The 18,323-nt window shown below is 54.5% G+C and overlaps 1 protein-coding gene across 1 annotated transcript; it reads right to left on the bottom strand.

The window, feature by feature from the left end:
• Window positions 1-7,811: 7,811 nt before the first annotated feature.
• Window positions 7,812-12,127, bottom strand: Klk14 (kallikrein related peptidase 14). Its single transcript, XM_015497086.2, has 5 exons — window positions 11,803-12,127; window positions 10,879-11,050; window positions 8,996-9,249; window positions 8,746-8,882; window positions 7,812-8,227 (listed from the first exon to the last, which is right to left on the bottom strand). The coding sequence occupies exons 1-5, from the start codon at window positions 11,840-11,842 to the stop codon at window positions 8,075-8,077; spliced, it is 756 nt and encodes a 251-aa protein (XP_015352572.1). The 5' UTR covers window positions 11,843-12,127; the 3' UTR covers window positions 7,812-8,074.
• Between the last annotated feature and the right edge of the window lie 6,196 nt (window positions 12,128-18,323).

Here is an 18,323-nt window from a genome sequence, read left to right as displayed (position 1 = left end):
TACCTCCTAGAGAAGGGTTAAATGAGTTAATATCTGCAGGTGCTTAGAATGGAGCCTGGCCTCAGCCGAGGGCCACAAGTGAGAAGCCGGAGATGGAGGCAGCCTGAGGTTCCCTGAGGAGGCCCCACCCTAGCTTGGCTTCAGAATGGATTCTTTGTCAAGCAGAAACTGGAAGTTCTGGTTGGAATTGTTGCCTGGGTCCAGAAAGTCAGCCCCACACCCAGGCCCAGAGGAGGGGCCCCCATGCAAACATGGAGGGAGGGGAGACAAAGAGAGACAGGAAGGATAAACAGGGCTACCGGGAGAGGACAGACAGACAGAGACACCCAGACAGACAGCAGCACAGAGCCACAGAGCGTGGAAGGCAGAGAACCGGGGGACAGCAGATTCTTGGAGGGATGGAGGCACAAGGTCAGAGACCATGCACTCTTCTGTAGAGCTGGGTTTGTGGTGTCCCTCGGGATGCCAGCGCCGTCACCACTTGTCCCAATGCAGCCACTGGCCACTCTTCTCCCATGAGAATAGCAAAAGTCAGAAGAGTCTGTCTGGCCACCCCTCGCACCTGTGCCCACGTCCTCTGCCTCCTCTCCTTTCTCTCTGCCACGGAGGGAGCCCCTCCACCTCGCTGGGTGTCCGTCCCTCCTGACCTTTCCAGGACCTCGTGCCAGCCTGGTTCCCAGCAAGTCCTCCCTCTTGCTAGTGTCACCAATTATTTTCTTCCCTCATGAGTTGTCCCCACAGAAACATGCTACGATTCCTCCCACATTTCACCCAAAGGACAATAATCACCATTAAAAAAAAAAAAAAAAAAAAAGAATCGCCTTCTCTCTGCCCTCATGCCTGCTCTGCTCTGGGCTGCTCTCCTCCTGACAGTTGGCCACACGCCCTGGCTGCAGTCCTCTCCCCCGTTTCTCCCTTGAGGCCGCTCTCTGGGGGCTCTAGCAGCCGTACCCTGCGAAGGGCACAGGCGGCCTCCGGGCTGCTGAGTCCCACGGCCAGCGCTTGGGGGTTCCTCTTACTTGAGGATCAGCAGCTTAGCCCCTGGCTCCCTGCCTGCTCCCCCAGAGAGCTGCTCTTTTCCTCCCAGTTCACCGGCTGCTCCTCCTGGGTGCCTGGCGCTGGTGTCTCCTGGTCCCCTTTCCACCTGGCGGGGCGCCCCAGTGCTGGCTCCTGGGCCTCTTCTCTCTTCGGTCCTGGCTGACTCCCTCAGTGATCTCATCTGGTCCCGTGGCTTTAACTGCCATCACCTGCTGACGACTCCCAAACTTAATGTCTCCAGACAGACCTTCTCTTGAACTTCATGTCCAGCTGCCTGCTCAACATCTCCATGCTCAAAACCGGACCTCGGTCCTCCACCCCTCACGGGCCAGACGTGCGTTCCTTGTGGCCTTGGTCTTTCCAGGAGAGGGTCACGCCATGTTTTCAACTTGGCCAAACATCTTGGTCTCACCCTTGAGTTCCTCTTCTCGTGTCCCCAATCCATATTGTTACTAAGTCCTGTTGGCGCCACCTCCAAGACAGGTCCAGGGTGGAACCGTTGCTCCCCATGGTCCATCCTTGTCCCCTTCCGACTACCCTCGCCCCGCAGGCTGGATCCCCACACGTCTCCTGTTGGGTCTCTGGGCTCCTGTCCCCATCTTCCCATATTTTATTTTCAGCAGAGCAGTTAGTGTGGCCTTGTAAAATGCCAGTCAGAGCAGGTCACTGCTGTTCTCAAAATCCTCCACTTGTGATGACAGTCGCGTCTCCTTACGGCGGCATCTGGCCCCAATACTCCCGATGTCACCGTCTACCCTTCCTCCCCTCCTGCCCTCTCATGCCAGGCACGCCCCATCTTGGAACTTTCGTACCTGGGGCCCACATGGCTTCTTCTTGTCATCGTCTCCATGAAGACTCTGACCACTGTGGTCAGGGGTCCCCAGAACAGGTTCAACGATTTGCTAGAAGGAATCACAGAGCTCAGAAAAAACCTGTTATACTCATGGTTTTGGTTTGTTGTGGTGAAAAGATACAGTTAAAATCAGCCAAGGGGCTTGGGGATGGGGCGCAGTGGTAGGGGGCTTGCCTAGCACGTGCGAGGCCCTGGTTCTCATCCCTAGTACCACAAAATCGATCAATCGATCGATCGATTCATCAACCAATCAATCCACAAAGGAAAAGCTGCATGGGGCAGAGTCCAGGAATGACTAGGCATGAACTCCCACTTGTCCTGCCCTGGTGGTCACGTGGGCAGTTCTTGGCTCTCCCAGCGATGCTGCGTAATGGTGCAGAGTGCTGCCCACAGGGGCTCAGCCGGGCCTTGGTGTCCAGGGTTTTCTCACTGGGGGCTGCCCGTCTGCCCGGCTGACTGTAGTATCCAGGTTCTCTGGAGGTCAGACTGACACAACATCTATGTCCCCACTGTAAATCTGTGTGGATTTCCTGGCATGGCCAAAGGCCCCAAGTTAAACAAGACGCAGTTATTAGGCAGGATATTCCGAGGATTCACAGTTTATCTCCCAGAATCCAAGCAGGGGCCAAACCTTTTTAAATAGTGTGGAGTTTGGCCACCCAGGCCTACTGGCCTGTGTAACCACCAACATCAAACCGCAGCTCATCTCTGACATTCTTTATCCTCTCTTTTCCTCTGAGGTACTTACCCTCGTCTCTCAGACTTTATGTTTTACTTATCCATTGATTTCTTGCCTTCCCTCTAGAATGTGAGCGCGTAGAGAGCAGAAGTGTTCAACCGTTTTATTCCTAGAACCATACCTGGCACACAGTAGGATTCAATTACTATTTTCTGAATGATTTCATGAACTACAGATGTCGTGGAGGGTGTAGGAAGAGAGGAATCTTTGTTTCCTAGATTTAAAAATACCACTGCCAGTATTTGGCAAAACTGATTAAAGGCAGGTCTTTTGGCTCTTTCCTCTGTGCACATTCCAGAGTCTTCTATAGGTACCCTGGTGGCAGGTTAGAAAATATTCTCTTCCCTGTTGCTCTGGTAGTCGAGGGAGCTTAGGTGTCCATCGCTGGGGATTGGGTCATTAAACATGGTGGATGTACACTATGGAATGATGCCTCTCAAACTTTATCATGCATGGAATCCTCTGGGGATCTTGTTATGATGCACACTGATTTAGTTGACCTGGACTGAGGTCCAAGACTCTGCATTCCTTATAAGCTCCAGAAATCCCATGATGCTCTTTCCTGGACCACACTGGGAGAAGTAAGGGTATAACCTTGAGCCGTCTCATCCAATAGAACTTTCAGACATGATGGAGATAGTCTGCATCTGTACTGGCAGCCAATGACCACATATGGTTTCTGAGCACCTCAGCAAGTATGACTAAGAAATCACATTTTAAAATGGTTCTAATTTTAATTAAAAATTAAATAACCCTATGATATATCTAATGGGCACCATATTGGTCAGCACGTGTCTGGAAGACTCTGGACAGTAAGAAGCAATAAATGAGATGGACAAATGGCTCCTTTTGTTTAAAAGAGCATTTGGGGAAGTCTGAACACTATGTTTTTACCACTTCAGTGTGACTCCTCTCCTACACTTCCCTCCCTTCATGCCCTGTTGCACTGAATACAAGAGGACTGTTGATCTCATTTGATGTATTAGTTTATACACTACTAAGAAAAAGGAGCTGCTAGTTAAATTATGGCATGGTGTCATTACCTGGTGCTCAACCAGTTGTGAGGTGCCACCCAATTCCAAAGGCATTAAAATGTGGACAGAATGTACATCTTGGAATCAATAAAATATGGTATTCAACCACCACAGCTGGGTTGGTGAGTTGGAAATTGCATTAAACTACTTTCACTTCGTTTTATAGAAGGATGCAGGCAGATTATTACGGCATGGGCTGAATCATCTCGTCAGGGCTGAGGCTACCCAGCTATGAAGGTTCTTCTGACTCCTTTCTCCCACAGAGCTTGTATGGCTGCCACATGTGGAGTCACAGTATGTGTGTGTGTTGCCTTGACACAGAGGGCGCATCCTCCATAAACCTAGGCGCGGACACCGTAAGACAAGAATATTATAGGCCAATATCCCTGGTAAACATAGATGCAAACTCATCAGCAAAATACTGGGAAGCAGAATTAAAGAGATAATGAAAAGCTCATAACACCCTGACCAAGTGAGATTTATCCCTGGGAGCAAGAAGGGCTCAGTGTATTAAAAAATGTGATGTGCTCCATTAGCCGAATGACGGGCAAAATAAAGCAATCGTCTCACTAGATGCAGAAAAATCACTTGCCGTAACACAAAATCCTTTCAAAATAAAGACCCTTGATGAATGACGTATAGGAGTAATGCTCTTCACATACAGAAGGCCGTGTGCGACCAGCCCCCAGCTAACGCACCCCGTGGAGAAAAGCTGAGAGCTTTTCCTCTGAGATCAGAACAAGGACGCCCACTGCAACTATCTCCTTGCTTTTCTTCCCTCCATCCCTCCTTTCCTTCCCTCCTTCCTTCCTTCCTTTCTTCCTTCCTTCCTTCCTCTCTTTTTTGTGGTGCTGGGAATCAAACCAGGGCTTCATGAATGCTAGGCCCACAGTCTACCCCTGGGCTTCACCCTCCCTCCACTGTCGGTATTTCTATTCAACATCGTCGGGGCAGTCCTGGGCAGAGCAATCAGATATTCAAACCTGAAAGGAAGAAATGAAATTGTCTGTTTTCAGATGACATGATCTTTTATATAGAAAACCCTGAGGAGTCCACCAAAAAAAAAAAAAATCGTAAGAACTAGTAAATGAATGTAGTTCAGTGGCAGGATACCAAATCAACATACAAACATTCACTTGTGTTTCTTATATACTAACAACAAACTATCGGAGAAAGATTAAGAAGACAATCCCATTGATAATAGCATCAGAAACAATAAAATACCTAGAAATAAATTCAACCAAGTAGGTGAAGGATCTGTGCACTGAAAACTATAAAACATTGAAGAAATTGAAGATGACACAAGTCAATGTGAAGATATCCCATGTTCACGGACTGGAGGAAATAGCATTGTTAAAATGTCCTTACTGAACAGAGTGGTCTACAGGTTTAACGCAATCCCTATCAACCCAGTGGCATTTTTCACAGAAATAGAAAAAGCAATAATTCTAAAACTCATGGAAACACAAACATAATTGGATATCCAAAGCAATCTTGAGCAAGAAGCACAAAACTATAGGCATCACGGTGCCTGATCTCAAAATCTACCATACAGCCACGTAATCAAAACAGCATTATATCAGCATGAAGTCAGACGTGCAGAGCCAGGGAACAGAGTAGAGAGCCTGGAAGACTCTGGACAGTGAGAAGCAATAAATGGACAAATGGCTCTTCTTGTTTAAAAGAGCCTTTGGTGAAGTCTGAACACTACTCTATTTACCACTTCAGTGTGACTCCTCACCTACACTTCCCTCCTTCAGGCATTCACTGCCAAGTTATCTCCAAAAAAGATGCCAAGGACACACAGTGCAGAAAGGACAGTCCCCAAAGAGCGCTGCTGGGAAAACCGAATGTCCACATGGAGAATGAAGTTGGATCCCTGCCTCACACCATACACAAAATACAATGGATTAAGGACTTTAACATAAGACCTGAAACTCTAAAACCACCAGAAGAAAACACAGGGGGAACCTTCTTGGCATTTGAATATGACCCCCAAATCACCAGCAATGGAAAAAAAGATGAGTGATCACATCAAACTAAAAAGCTTTTATGTAGCAAGGGGAACAATCAGGAGTGATTTCCCCCCACCTACGGAGTGGGAGAGAATATTTGCAGATTATACATCAGATGAAGAGTTAATATCCAAATATATAGTAAAGGAACCCAATAGCAAGATCACAAGAAATCCAATAAAAAATGGGACCTGAATAGACATTTCTCAAAAGGTGTGAATGGCCAAGAGATATATAAAAAGGTGCTCAGTGTCACCAACTAATCATCAGGCTGAGGCACATTGAGATATCACCTCAAGAGATGACCCACCCTGCACTCTTGTAAGAACTTATAGAAATAGTCTGAGGCTCTTCAAAAACGTAAACACAGAGCTACCCCGTGATTCCGCAGCCCCTCTCCTGGGTACACAGCCAAAGGAAGTAAAGTCTCCATATGTCAGAGATCTGCACTCCTGTGTTCACGGTGGCATCCTCCACAAGAGCCACGATACAGAAGCCACCTTGGTGTCTGCTGAGCACTGAGTGCACAAAGGGTAATGGGTGTGAATTGAAGAGGGTCGTTCTTGTGATGACACGGGTGGACTGGAGGACTTTACCCTAAGGGAAGTGAGCCAGATGCAGAAAGACAGTCACTCCACGACCTCACTTAAGTGTGGAGACTAACGAGTCAATCAGGCACTGAGAACAGCACCTACAGAGACTGGAGGGCCGGGGAGGAACACGGGCGGGGCTCTGGTCCATCCTGGCCATCTTTTGTGCAGCTGCAGTGAGCAGGTCCCAGGCCTGCCACCTCCCACAGAACATGAGGCTAGAGTGACATTGTAGTGTATCTGAACTCTGTAGGATCCGAACACAGAATTTAGAGAAGACAGACACTAAGACACATTCTGGGCAGACCCGTCCAGGTTCCAGGGGCCAGGGCTTAGCAATGGCTCCCCGAGGAACAATAAAAGCCTCTGTGTGTGTGTGTGTGTGTGTGTGTGCGCGCGCCTTGGCCAGCCTCTGTGGTGTGAATACACTGTGGTTGCCGTTGATCTACCAATGTGGCCTCACTGGACACAGAGTTGGGAAGAGAAGTGTCGAAGCTCATCAGTACCAATGTAGAACCATGGACAGAAATGACCCCAGATCACAGATATTCATTTTTTTTTTTAATATTTATTTTTTAGTTCTCGGCGGACACAACATCTTTGTTGGTATGTGGTGCTGAGGATCGAACCCCGGGCCACACGCATGCCAGGCGAGCGCGCTACCGCTTGAGCCACCCCAGCCCCACAAATATTCGTTTGAATAATTAGGGACAGATGCTGTGGTTGTTGACTTCATTTAACAAATCACCCAATTTTAAGTTTATGTAACTCAGTTTTTAAGAATGGCTGTATGTAGCAGCTGGCTCTGGAAATTCCTGAACACTCTCCAGTGGGCTATAGTAGCAGGTAGGCGCTGGCTCTGGTGCACCTGGGGCCTGCCACCCCGTCCAAGGTTAAGGGCCTTTTCACTCACAGGAACTCTGCTTTATTTTTACTTTACTGTTTCTGGCCTGTCGTGCCTTCTAGAATGTGGGCTCCCACTCAACCTCCAGCTCCCAAGACCATGCCCCGTATACCACAGGCACCCAGTAAATGGATGAGCACCTCGGACGGGGTAGGTGTGTGTGCAATAAATAGTCATCAAGGGGTGAAAGTAAGAAAGAGAATGAGACCCCCTAACACAATGGGGTCATGGACGTCACGTTCAATGTGACCCTGCGTGCTTTCCCAGGATGCATGGAATTTGAGGCTGCTGTGTCGTCCCTTTGGGGAGGAGGACTGTGGAGATGGGAAGGACAGAAACAACTTTAAAACACGAGAGGAGGGCTTTGCCAGACCTTGACCTCAGGGGTGTGATGCGCGCAGCTCTGCACACCTGAGACCTTGCAGCAGGAGGGCTGGTGTGTGTGGCCAGCTTCTGGGAAACCTGATTCCTCATGCTGGCCTCAGCAGCTCTGGAGAGGAGGCTGAGGGGGGAGGCAGTGCTGGGGCATCGCCTAGATACCAGAGCAGACCCCCAGGTACCAGCCCCCCCCCCATGTGGCCCACTGTGTCCTTGTTTCTCACATGAACTAAATGAAGGATGAGTGAAATCTGGGATTATTCTGTTTTTATTGTTGTCGTTTTTTTGGGTTTTAGAGACACTGAGAGTTTTGACAGTTGTCTCTTTGAAACAGGACGCCAGCCCGATGCTTGTGTCCCTGCCGCCTGTGCCTGAGGGAGTCCTGGGGTGGGGGACGCCTGAAGCCCTGCTCTGGAAGCAGGAGGCTGGAGTTGGCTAAGAGTCAGGGAGCTGGGGTCCTGGGCCTGAGGCAGCAGGGGCTGGGGAGGCTCGTGGGGCAGCTGAGGAACTGTCACGTGGACGATCAACCGCCCCGAATCGTTTCCCGGATCCAGTTTTGGTACTTGCAGAGGTTGGTGTAGACACCTGGGTACCCGGGCCGGCCGCAGTGCTCCATCCCCCAGGACACGAGGCCCTGGAGCTGCTCTCCACATACCAGGGGTCCCCCAGAGTCACCCTGAGGGGAGGGACAGAGATGTGGTGGGGAGGGAGGCGGCTGAGCTGTCCACGGTCCAGCCCTGCTCAGGGGACAGGTCAGGGGCACTTGCCTCCCTCCTCCCGGGGTCCTGCACGTCTCCACCCAGCCCTGGGCTGGCCTGGGGGCCTTGGTGGTCACAGGGCCCTCTCCATCTTTGCTCTGTCTCCACAAAACTGTGTCTCTCCTCAGCCCTGCCGTCTCCGCCCACTCAGATGGTTCAGGCCTCCTGAGGCTGGTGCTCCCCAAACCCTGTGTGTGGCACCGCTGTGCACCCCGGCCACTTCCCACGACGCCCGTGTCCAGTTTCACCAACCACCCTGACGGGGGTCACCCCCATTTACTGATGAGGAGACTCAGGCATGGAGGGGTGCAGGGCTAGGAGGCAGGGGGCCCGGCTCTCGCAGCCCCTCCCCAGACAACCTGGCCACCAAGATTCTTTGGTCCTAAAGAGGCAGCTCCAAGCAACCCCCTCCCCCCGCCCACACCCGGGGCCTCACCTGACAGGAGTCCTTCCCGCCCTGGGGGACCCCGGCACACACCATGCCCGAGGTGATGGCTCCGGGATAGGCCTTCCGGCACTGCTGGTCTGAGGAGATGTCCACGTTCACGCACTGCAGCACCGTGGGGTACCTGACTGCGGGCATCGAGCAGGAAGACCCAGTAAGACCGGGCTCCGGGCCCAGCCTTCCTCCCTCAGGCCCGGGAGCCCAGGCCCTGGTCCTCCTCCCAGGGTGCAGGTGTCCTTACCCTCGGGGCTGGAGGTGGTGCCCCAGCCTGACACACGGCAGGAAGTCCCAGGGCTGGCGCAGGACTGGGCCACGGGGATGGGCCTCACTGCCCTCCCGAGCCGTGCGGGCTTCTCTAGCCTCAGCAGCATCAGGTCATTCTCGTGGGTCCGGGAGCGGTAGCCAGGGTGTGGCACCTGGCGCGTCACGCGCAGCACCTGCTGGGTAGCCTCCCACCTCCTCAGGTTGTGCTTGCCCAGGGACACCTGAAGGATCCTGGCCCGTGACCCCCCAGAGTAAGGCAGCTTACAGTGGGCCTCGGCCTCCTCCTGCCTCCAGCCCACCCCACCCCAGGTGACGTTTTCCCTAAGTCTAACTTGCTCCCCTCTAACTGCAGGCTGAACATTTTCTTATCCTTTTTCTTGTTTTGGGCATTCCCCCGCCCTCTCTCTTTGGGTAGCAGGCATTGAACCCAGGTGTGTTCAACCATCGAGCCTCATCCTCAGCCTCCTTTATTTTCTATTTTGAGACAAAGTCTCCCTAAGTTGCTTAGGGCCTCACTAAGTTGCTGAGGCTGGCCTTGAACCTGTGATCCTCCTGCCTTAGCCTCCTGAGTTGCTGGGATTACAGGCATGCACTACCTTGCCCGGCCCCCGGCATCTCTTTTAGGCCATCCTTACTTGCCGTCCCTCTTCCCCTGAGCTGTGCTCTGGCTCTTGGCTTGGGTATAAGGTGGTGACTGGAGTTCCCGGCTCTGTCCCAGGGTCTGTGCAGGGTTCTACGCTCTGAGGCCTTGATGAGACCCCAGGTCATGGCTCTGGGCTCTAAGTCAGGATGGATATGCTGGAGCAGGTTCATCCTAATCCAGCCCGGACTCTGGGGTCCTGAGAGCTTGGGTTTTGACTCTGGCCTACGATCAGGATTCGGCATCAATTCTGAAGACAGCACACTTTCAGGTTCTGATGTGAGCTTTCGGGCTGAGGGTTCCATGTTTAGCAATGTGACCTGAGCTAACAGATTCTGAACTCTGGTTTGAGTGCTGGGTTCTGGGTTAAGCTCTTGTTCACGATTGGGTTTTAAACGACGACTTGAGCTCCATGCTCTGCTGGGGCTCAGGGTTCTAAATATTGGTCTGAACTTTTTATTTTTTTGCAGTACTAGGGATGGAACCCAGGCTCTTGTGCATGCTAGTCAAGCTCTCTACCACTGAGCCTCATCCTCAGGCTGCTCTGAACCCTAGAATCTCGGCCAGGCTCTGAATGACAGATTATAGCCTGGGCCTTTGCTTATAGATTTGGCCTGAGCCATCCACCTCAAGAGGGGCTCTAAATGACCACCGGGATACCAGGTTCCAGAGGCTGGCTCTCACTCTGAGCGTCGTGTCCTAGACTTGGCGCTGGGCTCTATCTCTAGGTTCTAGATTGAACTTCAGTGTATGCCATTCATCTGCTTTGTAGGCTACTGAGCTTTAGCCTGCACTTGGACTTCAAGGTTGGGGTTTGGGTTCTTAGCTCTGGCCCGAGATCTGGGAGGGGTCTGGGCTCTTATGGGTTGGGTCTGCATTCTGGTATTTAAACTCAGGTCTAAGAGAAGGGGGCTGGGGGCCTGGACCCCTGGGTTAAGGGAACAGGGTTGGATTCTGGGGGATAGACCTCCCCTTAACCTCTCAATCCCCCCACCCCGCAGCCAGGTACTCTACTGCTCTGCCCGGGGAGTCTGGTTCTAGATGCTCAAAGATGATTGTAGAGGCTTAGACTCTCATCTGAGCTCAATCCACACTGTGAGCTGTCTTTCTTTTCGGGTGTTCTCTAGACCCCAAGCTGGGACCCGGTTGCTAACTGGGTTCTGAGCTCAGGTGCTCGACTCTGAATGCACTTGGCATGAAGGGGCCAGGGGCTCACTCACGGGCGGGCACAGTGCGCGGCAGTGATGACCCAGCGGTCAGACAACAGGATCCCTCCACAGAAAAAGCGGCGCCCGGCACCGGCCAGCAGCGCGGCCTGCCACGGCTGCGAGTTCTGGGTGCACGTGTAGCCACCGATGATCTTGTTGTCATCCCCTTGGCTCCTTGCCAGGCCTAGGAGTGGGCAGGGGTGGGGTGGGGAGGGGAAGGCTGCTGGACAAAGGCTCCCCACTTCTCTCGACTCTGCACCTTGTCCAGCGACAAAGCCCCTGCCTTCGAGCTAATCCCTGAGTCACTCATTCTTTCTGCCCCACCCAGTGTGTCCAGCATTGTCCCCATTATTGCCCCAACACAACCAGGGCGTTTTCTGACCTCTCCCCCACATCTCCTCCACAGTGTCTATAGTTTCCATGGCTACCTCCTCCTGCACCCACAACCCTTGTCTCCATCCCCCATCAGTGAGGCTCCCTTCACTCCCCGCCATCAGTCCTTCCTGAACACGTCCAGGGGCTCCCTGTCTCTCCCCAACCTTCCCGCCCAGTGCGGCCCCGCCTCCACCCCGACCCCACACACCCTGCCCTGCACCTACCAGCCCTACCCTCCTCCACCGTGCGGGGACAACAAGCCATTTCTTCCCTGACTGGACCAAGGAGAGCCCCACGGCCCCCCATGCTGATAGGACCCACTCAGGACCTAGAGTTTCCCCCAATTCCTTATTCGTTTTCTCTCCTCCCATCCCTGCCTCTCTCCCCATTCCCACCCCTTCCCAGTATCTCTACAGCTGAGAACTTCGGCCTCCAGTGCGCATGCGCCTCAGCCATGGCCCCAGACCACCTCTTCCCGTCTCACCAGGCCCCGAGCCTCCTGCTTCTCCAGAGCCCTTCCCTAAGTGCTTCCCAGACTCCAGGGAACCACTCTTCCCTTACCTACAGCCAAGACCTGAAGTGCTGTCAGCAGAAGGAACATTCTGGGCCTGAGGGTCAGGTCCTGGCACGTGCAGAGGTAAACAGAGAGGAGGAGGAGCTGCAAGAGACTCAGGGCTGGGAGGCCCGGCCGGGAGGACCACTCACACCAAGACCCCCAGAGGCCCCAGAGACGGGGAGAGGGGCAGAGGGGAGAGGCCAGAGCCCCAGAGGGCGGGTCCAGGGGCTCCTCAGGAGGGAGGAAGGATGCTGAGCAGGCTGGGTCCCTCCTGCACAGGGCAAGCAGAAGCAGGGATGGTGTGTCTTCCCGGTCACGCCACAGAGCCTTTTATCCCCGTGGAGCGGCTGGCTCTGTTCCCCACCGCCCTCTGACAGGTTTTTTTTTTTTTTTTTTTTNNGGCAGGGAAGGGGTGGAGGAGGCGGGGAGGCCCTGGAGAGAGGCCCTGGAGACGTAGAGGAGAGTAGCAGAGCTGATGGAAGAGCCCCAGGCAGAGGAAGTGGTGATAACAGGAAGAAAAAGGCCGCACAGGTGAAGGGGACACAGATGGGGGACAGGGCTAGAGGACTAGGAGAAGGAGGGGTGGATGGAGAACAGGTTAGAGAGGGGCGGGATGAGATGTTGGGGACAGGAAGAACTGGGGATCCGTGGTATGGACTTTGCAAGGGTTGGGGAGACCCAAAGTGAGGTGGGCAGAGACACAGAGACGGTCATAGACCCGGATGGGTGAGGTGGAGGGAGGAGGCTGGCCCAACCTGGTGGGACCCCGGAGCTGGGGGCTGCATCCTGCGGCCTGTCATCCTCAGCCCCTCCCCCAGCCTCTTAAATTCCCTAATGAGTGTAATTTGTCTTAGGCCTCCAGCCCCAGGCCCAGGCAGGCAGTGACTCAGGAGGCTGCCTGCCTGTACTCTCCCTGGCTGACCCTGGGTGGGGCCGCGGCCTGTCTGCATCTCTGGGTCTGGTGTCTGTGTGTCTCAGCGTGTTTGTGTTCCCCCTGAACGGTCCTGAAAGTCCTGGAGAGTGAGATGCATTGACAGAAGAAGGCCCTCACTGAAGAGAGACGATCCTGGGAGTCTACCTGGTTCTGGGTTTGATGCGGTGGTGGTTACACAAACTTACACAGGCAATAAAGTGACAAGACAACGCATGTGCAAGAGAGCACGCTCGTTCACGCACAGCCAAAGATGCATTTTAACAATGGACGTGGAATAAAGTCTGTAGTCCAGTTAGCGATATGGTACCCACGGTTGAATTCCTGGTACATCACAGTACACGATGATAGGATTCGCTGTCACATATTCGTACACCTACGCTGTAGATTTCCTGATTTTGGTATTGAGCGCCATTGGAAGAAGTCGGGAGGGCACTTGGAATTCTGTCCTGTAGGTGCCACTTCACATAGAGGACACAGGACCGTATTATCTCAAAACAGAGAGCTAAAGACAAAAAAGAATTCCTCTTTCTAATGAGAACACCCTGCTTAGCAGCAGGCCCTGGTGACCCCTGGGCTACCTCTGGGGATGCAGCCTCTAAGGAAGCTCAGCTAACTGTGGTGGGGCCCAAGGACCCGCCTGCCCCTGCTGGGTGTGTCACTGCCAGGTTCCCCAGCCTCTCCCTCCAGAGTAAACTCCTGGGGATCCACCTGCCACTGTCCTCCGCTGCTCGGCAGAATCTTGTTTGCCATGACATGGGTGCTCCATAGATACCTGATGAGTGAAGGCCACAGTCCCTGCCCTCCAGGAGCTGGACACCCCATGGGATAGGAGACCGGGCAGCAGGAGACTCCTGGTGTCCTCTGTGCGGGAGGGGACTGGTGGAGCTCCAGAGCCACGGAGAGGCTCCAGGGTCTGCAGACGATGCGGGTCCTCCTCCGGGGTCCTCCGGGGTGTGGTGTGTGGCGGGAGTGGGAGGGGTCTTTGGCAGGAGGATGAGGACAGAAGCAGCAGGGGCGGGGGGCTGCCCGCTGAGGGCGCAGGGTGAGGGGTGTCGCGATTCTGAGTGGGGAGAGAAGAGTGGTCAGGATGGGCATGGGGTGTGGCGCCTACACAGACCGCGGGCAGGTGGAGCACAGCGCCTGCCTGCTGTCCCCGGCGGACCAGAGCGGTGCATCCCGACCCGAGGGAGACCCACAGCTTTGGGCGAGCCAGGCAGGAGGGACTGGAGAGCCGGGAAGACACCAGGAGAGTGGTGTCCCGAAGTTGCGTGAAGTCCTGTCGTTGATATTTAAACTTCTAAGAAATTCCTATTTTTTTTTATCATTGTAAGACGTACACTAAAATTACCAATTGACCATTTCTTCAGTGCAGTTCAGTAGGGTTATGTTCTGCCGCCGTCCTGGGCGTCCACGTCCTCAGAACGTTTCTACCAACCAGCCACACGCTGCACCCATTGAATAATCACATCCCTCCGACTCCAGCCCCTGTGCCTGCTTTCTGTTCCTGGGAACCTGACCCCCTGGGCGCCTCATATGAGAACGTTGGCCCCTGGAGTCTGGCCTGTCTCTTAGCCCGAGGTCCTGGGGTTCACCCCTGCTGCAGCAGCTTTCAAATGCCCTTCCTTTTCAAGGCTGAGTAATATTCTCTTGAATGTACGGTCTGTTCCGCTCACCTGGCTCTGTTCTGTCTGGTATTACCTGCCTCCCTCCCCCTTTTCCTATTTCTCTTCCTTCCTCTTTCTCTCTCTCCCACCTGCCTTTCTTTTCTCTCCCTCCCTCTTCTTAACCAATATTTATTGACCACCTGCTATGTACCTATCCCTCATGGTTCTAGGCACTGGGGAAAGAGTAGTGACAAAATACACCAAAACAAAACAAAACATCCCTGCCTTGTATTCTAGGAGAAAGAGAAGAGAAATGTAAGTATAATATTACAAGTTATTAGGGCTTATGAGAGGGAGAAGTGAATGGAAAGGCCTTGAGGTAGAGAGGGCCTGGCGGGTTTGGGGACCAGCGAGGAGACCAGTGTGGCTGCAAAGGAGCAGGAGAAGGAGGCAGTGACTCGTGGAAGTCCGGGCTCTGTACGGCAGGCTCTGTCTTGCCCCCCACTTTACAGACTGGGAGATTGAGGTGGAGAGAGAGGAAGTCCCTTGGCCAAGGTCACCCAGCTGGAAAGGACAGGAGGCAGCATACAGCTCTCACAACTGCCCCTGGACTTCTCTGCACTGTCCCCGGGGACCTGGCAGCTTCATCTGCATGCTTACGTGTGTGTCCAACAGGATTTTAGTGCACCCACCCTATCCTTCCCCTTGGCAGGCAGCTACCCTCTGACGCTCGCCCTAGGGACCAGGAAGACCAGCTGGTCGGTCCTTCCCTGGTTGCACAAGGCTAAGCGGAGACGCCACTCCACCATGCGAACGCAGGCGGAGGGCTCTTCACCTAGAACAAAAGGGGCAGATGGAGCAACCGGCTGGGGTGCGGTCAGTCCTGGACCAGGAACTTCCATTGTTGGAGGAAGGAAGGAGGAAAAGGCGGGTGGGGTTGGTGGGTGTGGGTTAGTGGCAGGGAGTCGAGGCCAGGCCTTGGTGGGGGCTTCTGTTTTCTGCAGCTGGGCGGGTGGGCCCTGGAGGCCGATGGCGGAGGTGTCCAGGTGGAACTGGCGACCATCTGTTTGAGCATCCAGCAGGTGGATGCTTTTGTTGACTTTTTGGTCTTCTCTCCAGCAGCCTGGACGGGCAGGGAGAAGTCACCCGCAGGACAGGAGTGGAGGCTGCGGGGATGCTGAGACTGGGGAGTGGAGGGTGAGCAGGGAGGAGAGGTCCTCACGGCCAGGAGGTGAAGACAGGGGGTTTGTGGGGGGCTGCCTGGGGAGGGTCGGGCGCCCCTGGGGGGAGAACAGGTACAGCAGAGCCACCCACAGCACCGGGAGCTGGAGGCTGCGGCCGTGGGGCTTGGTGGTCTCTGGTGGAGCCCTTCTGGGGCTGGAGGTAGAGGGGGGCGTGACGGAGGTGACAGGGCTGGGGATCTGGGCCCCTCTTTCTCCTGGGCTGAGGACTCCCAGTGCCACCAAAGCCCACCCCGTCTCCACTTCCTCCCTTACCCCGTGGGCTCAGTGCTTGGGAGGGGATCCTGGGTAGGGCTCAGTCAGGAGCCAGGCCTTGGACAGGAGCATCCGTGCAAGTGGCACAGCCAGGACTTGCGTGGAGATCGCCTTCGGTGAAAGGTGCCTCCTGTGTACTGTTGAGGGCCAGGGCCCTGTTTGTGACATTCCGGATGCAGTGTGATTGGGTGTGCAGGGAGCAGACCCGACAGGCTCTTGGTTGGCAGTGCTTTAGCGCCCACCACACTCTGGGGCACAGTCCTCCTGCCAGCCCTGGGGGGTGCCCACAAAGACACCGTTTTATAGATGAGGAGAAATGAGGTCAGGTGCCCAACTCTGCTCAGCTGGGATTTGAACCCAGGCCCGGCTGACTGATACCCCCTGCTGCTGATCTCACGGGGCTCCAATTACTCAGACTCTCTCTGGGCGACCTCTGATGTGTCTGAGTCTGCACCTGTATCTGTGACGTGCCAGGAAGCCTCTGCGTGCACACCTGGGTGCCCCCGATGTGTGGGGACAGCGTCCCTGACCCTCTCCCCTCCCTCTCAACTGGCTCCCATTTATTTCACACAAGCCATGGTCCCCCCACCTGTCCCTGAGCCTCCCCTGTTCCTCTGCTCAGCTGCTCAGGCCAAAAGCTGGGGGTGGTCCTCTCACCTCCCACTTTGGCAGTTCCTGTCACCTTGGCTCCAAAATGGACGACGAAGAATCCACCCACATGCATCTTCTCGGTTGCCCTTGTACAAGCCACCCTTATCTCTCACCTGCACAGGTGCAAGAGCATCCAAACTGGTCTCGCTGCTTCTGCGCTGGACCCCCACCTCCAGCCTCCACCCAGCCAAAGCCATTCTCCACCTGGCAGCCCACAGCTAACACCGAGATCCCCCCCACTCCCTAGAACCTGATGCCTCCAAGGCAGCCACATCTGCTTCCTGTCCTTCCAACCACACCCTCCTTCGTGCACTGTCCCTCGAACCCTGACCCCTTTGATTTTCTCAACATGGTGGGGACCTTCCTACCCAGGGCCCTTGTCTTTGCTCTTCCTTCTGCCTGGGACACATTTCCCACCCCTCTGCCTGTGATCATTCTTTATCTCAGCTTGAAGGTCACCTTCAGATCATCTCTGGAGTCTACATTCTCCTCTAACTAGGCCCTTGTTGGTTTTCTTCTTCTTCCTCTGCCTCTTCTTTTAATTTTAATTTTTGGTGCTGGGGATTGAACCCAGGGGTGCTCTACTATGGAGCTACATCCCCAGCTCTTTTTGAATTTGAGACAGGGTCTTGCTGAATTGCTGAGGCTGGCCTCCAACTTGCCATCCTTCTGCCTCAGCCTCCCGAGTCACTGGGATTACACTATACACCCTGTGCTGGCTCCTTGCTGATCTCATTTTGACCTATAATTGCTTTCTGTGTTTGCTCGTTTGTTTATCGTTGCTGTGCATTTCTCTGTGGCACTTGTCCCAGTGGGACGTCCCTCATGTTTTATGTATTGCCTCTCTCACCCTAACTCTGAGGACAAGCACATCTCCAGTAACAAGAGCGTCAACTCTGACGGGGCAGAGATCTTCACCAGCTCTACCCGTCGCCCTGGCACTTGGTGGGTTCTCAGGAACATCCGTGGGAGTAAGAGACGTCTTTCTCACTGGGCCTCAGGAGGGCAGGGCCTTGCCTACCTGGTTCACTGCTCTCCCTGGTGTCCAGTCTGGCGCTCAGCACGGGGCAGGGGCCGTGTGAGATCAGGCAGCATCTCTGCACCCAGCACCTCCACCTCTTCAGGGCTGACAGTGGTCTCCCACACAGAGATGGAGGCTGGGCCAACTCTCCGAAGCCTGCAGGAGGAGAAAGCTTCTGACCCCAGGGAGGGGACGCTGGACTTCAGGCCTACTGCCACTCCAAAAAGAATGAAGAGTCCCTGGCGTGTGCGTAGGGGTCGTGGTCAGCTACCTCTCCCCATGATGAGCCTCCTCCTGCCTCAGCAGCCCCTCTCCTGCCCTCCATGTTCACCTCCTTCCTCCGCAGGCTCCAGCCACCTGCCTGGTGTGGAACACCTGCTTAGAGGAGACGTTTCTTGGGTTTACGGTCTTTGAGTTCACGCAGAGGTTATTAGGAAACACCCTGGGCTGGAGACCCACTCTTGGTGGGCTGGAGACCTCCAGCTCTTGGTGGGAACTTATGAACTACCCCAGACGCCCCCATATCTGCTCCCACCTTGCCACACCCTCGGGGCACCCCCGCTCAGCTCTGGGTGCTCTGCTGCCTGCGCCCCTCCTCCTCCCAGGCCTCTGCCCCTCCAGTCTTGCCCTGACAGCACGGGGCCCCAAAGGCTCCTCCTGGTGGACCTAGGAGCTGGCCCTGTCTGCTTGACCCCTTCCAGGAGCCCCACCAGCTCCGGTGCCATGTCCATCTGGGGCAGGGCTGACCTTCCTGCCTGGGTGCCCACCCCACCCCTGCCCTGCCCGGCCCCTGAGTCCCCCTCCCCTCCCAGCTCCACTC

Source organism: Marmota marmota, unplaced genomic scaffold, assembly GCF_001458135.2.
Source record: "Marmota marmota marmota unplaced genomic scaffold, marMar, whole genome shotgun sequence".
In the NCBI taxonomy this organism is placed as follows: Eukaryota; Metazoa; Chordata; class Mammalia; order Rodentia; family Sciuridae; genus Marmota; species Marmota marmota.
The sequence above is the reverse complement of the archived record's forward strand: the minus strand, read 5'-3'. Positions and strand labels throughout refer to the sequence as shown.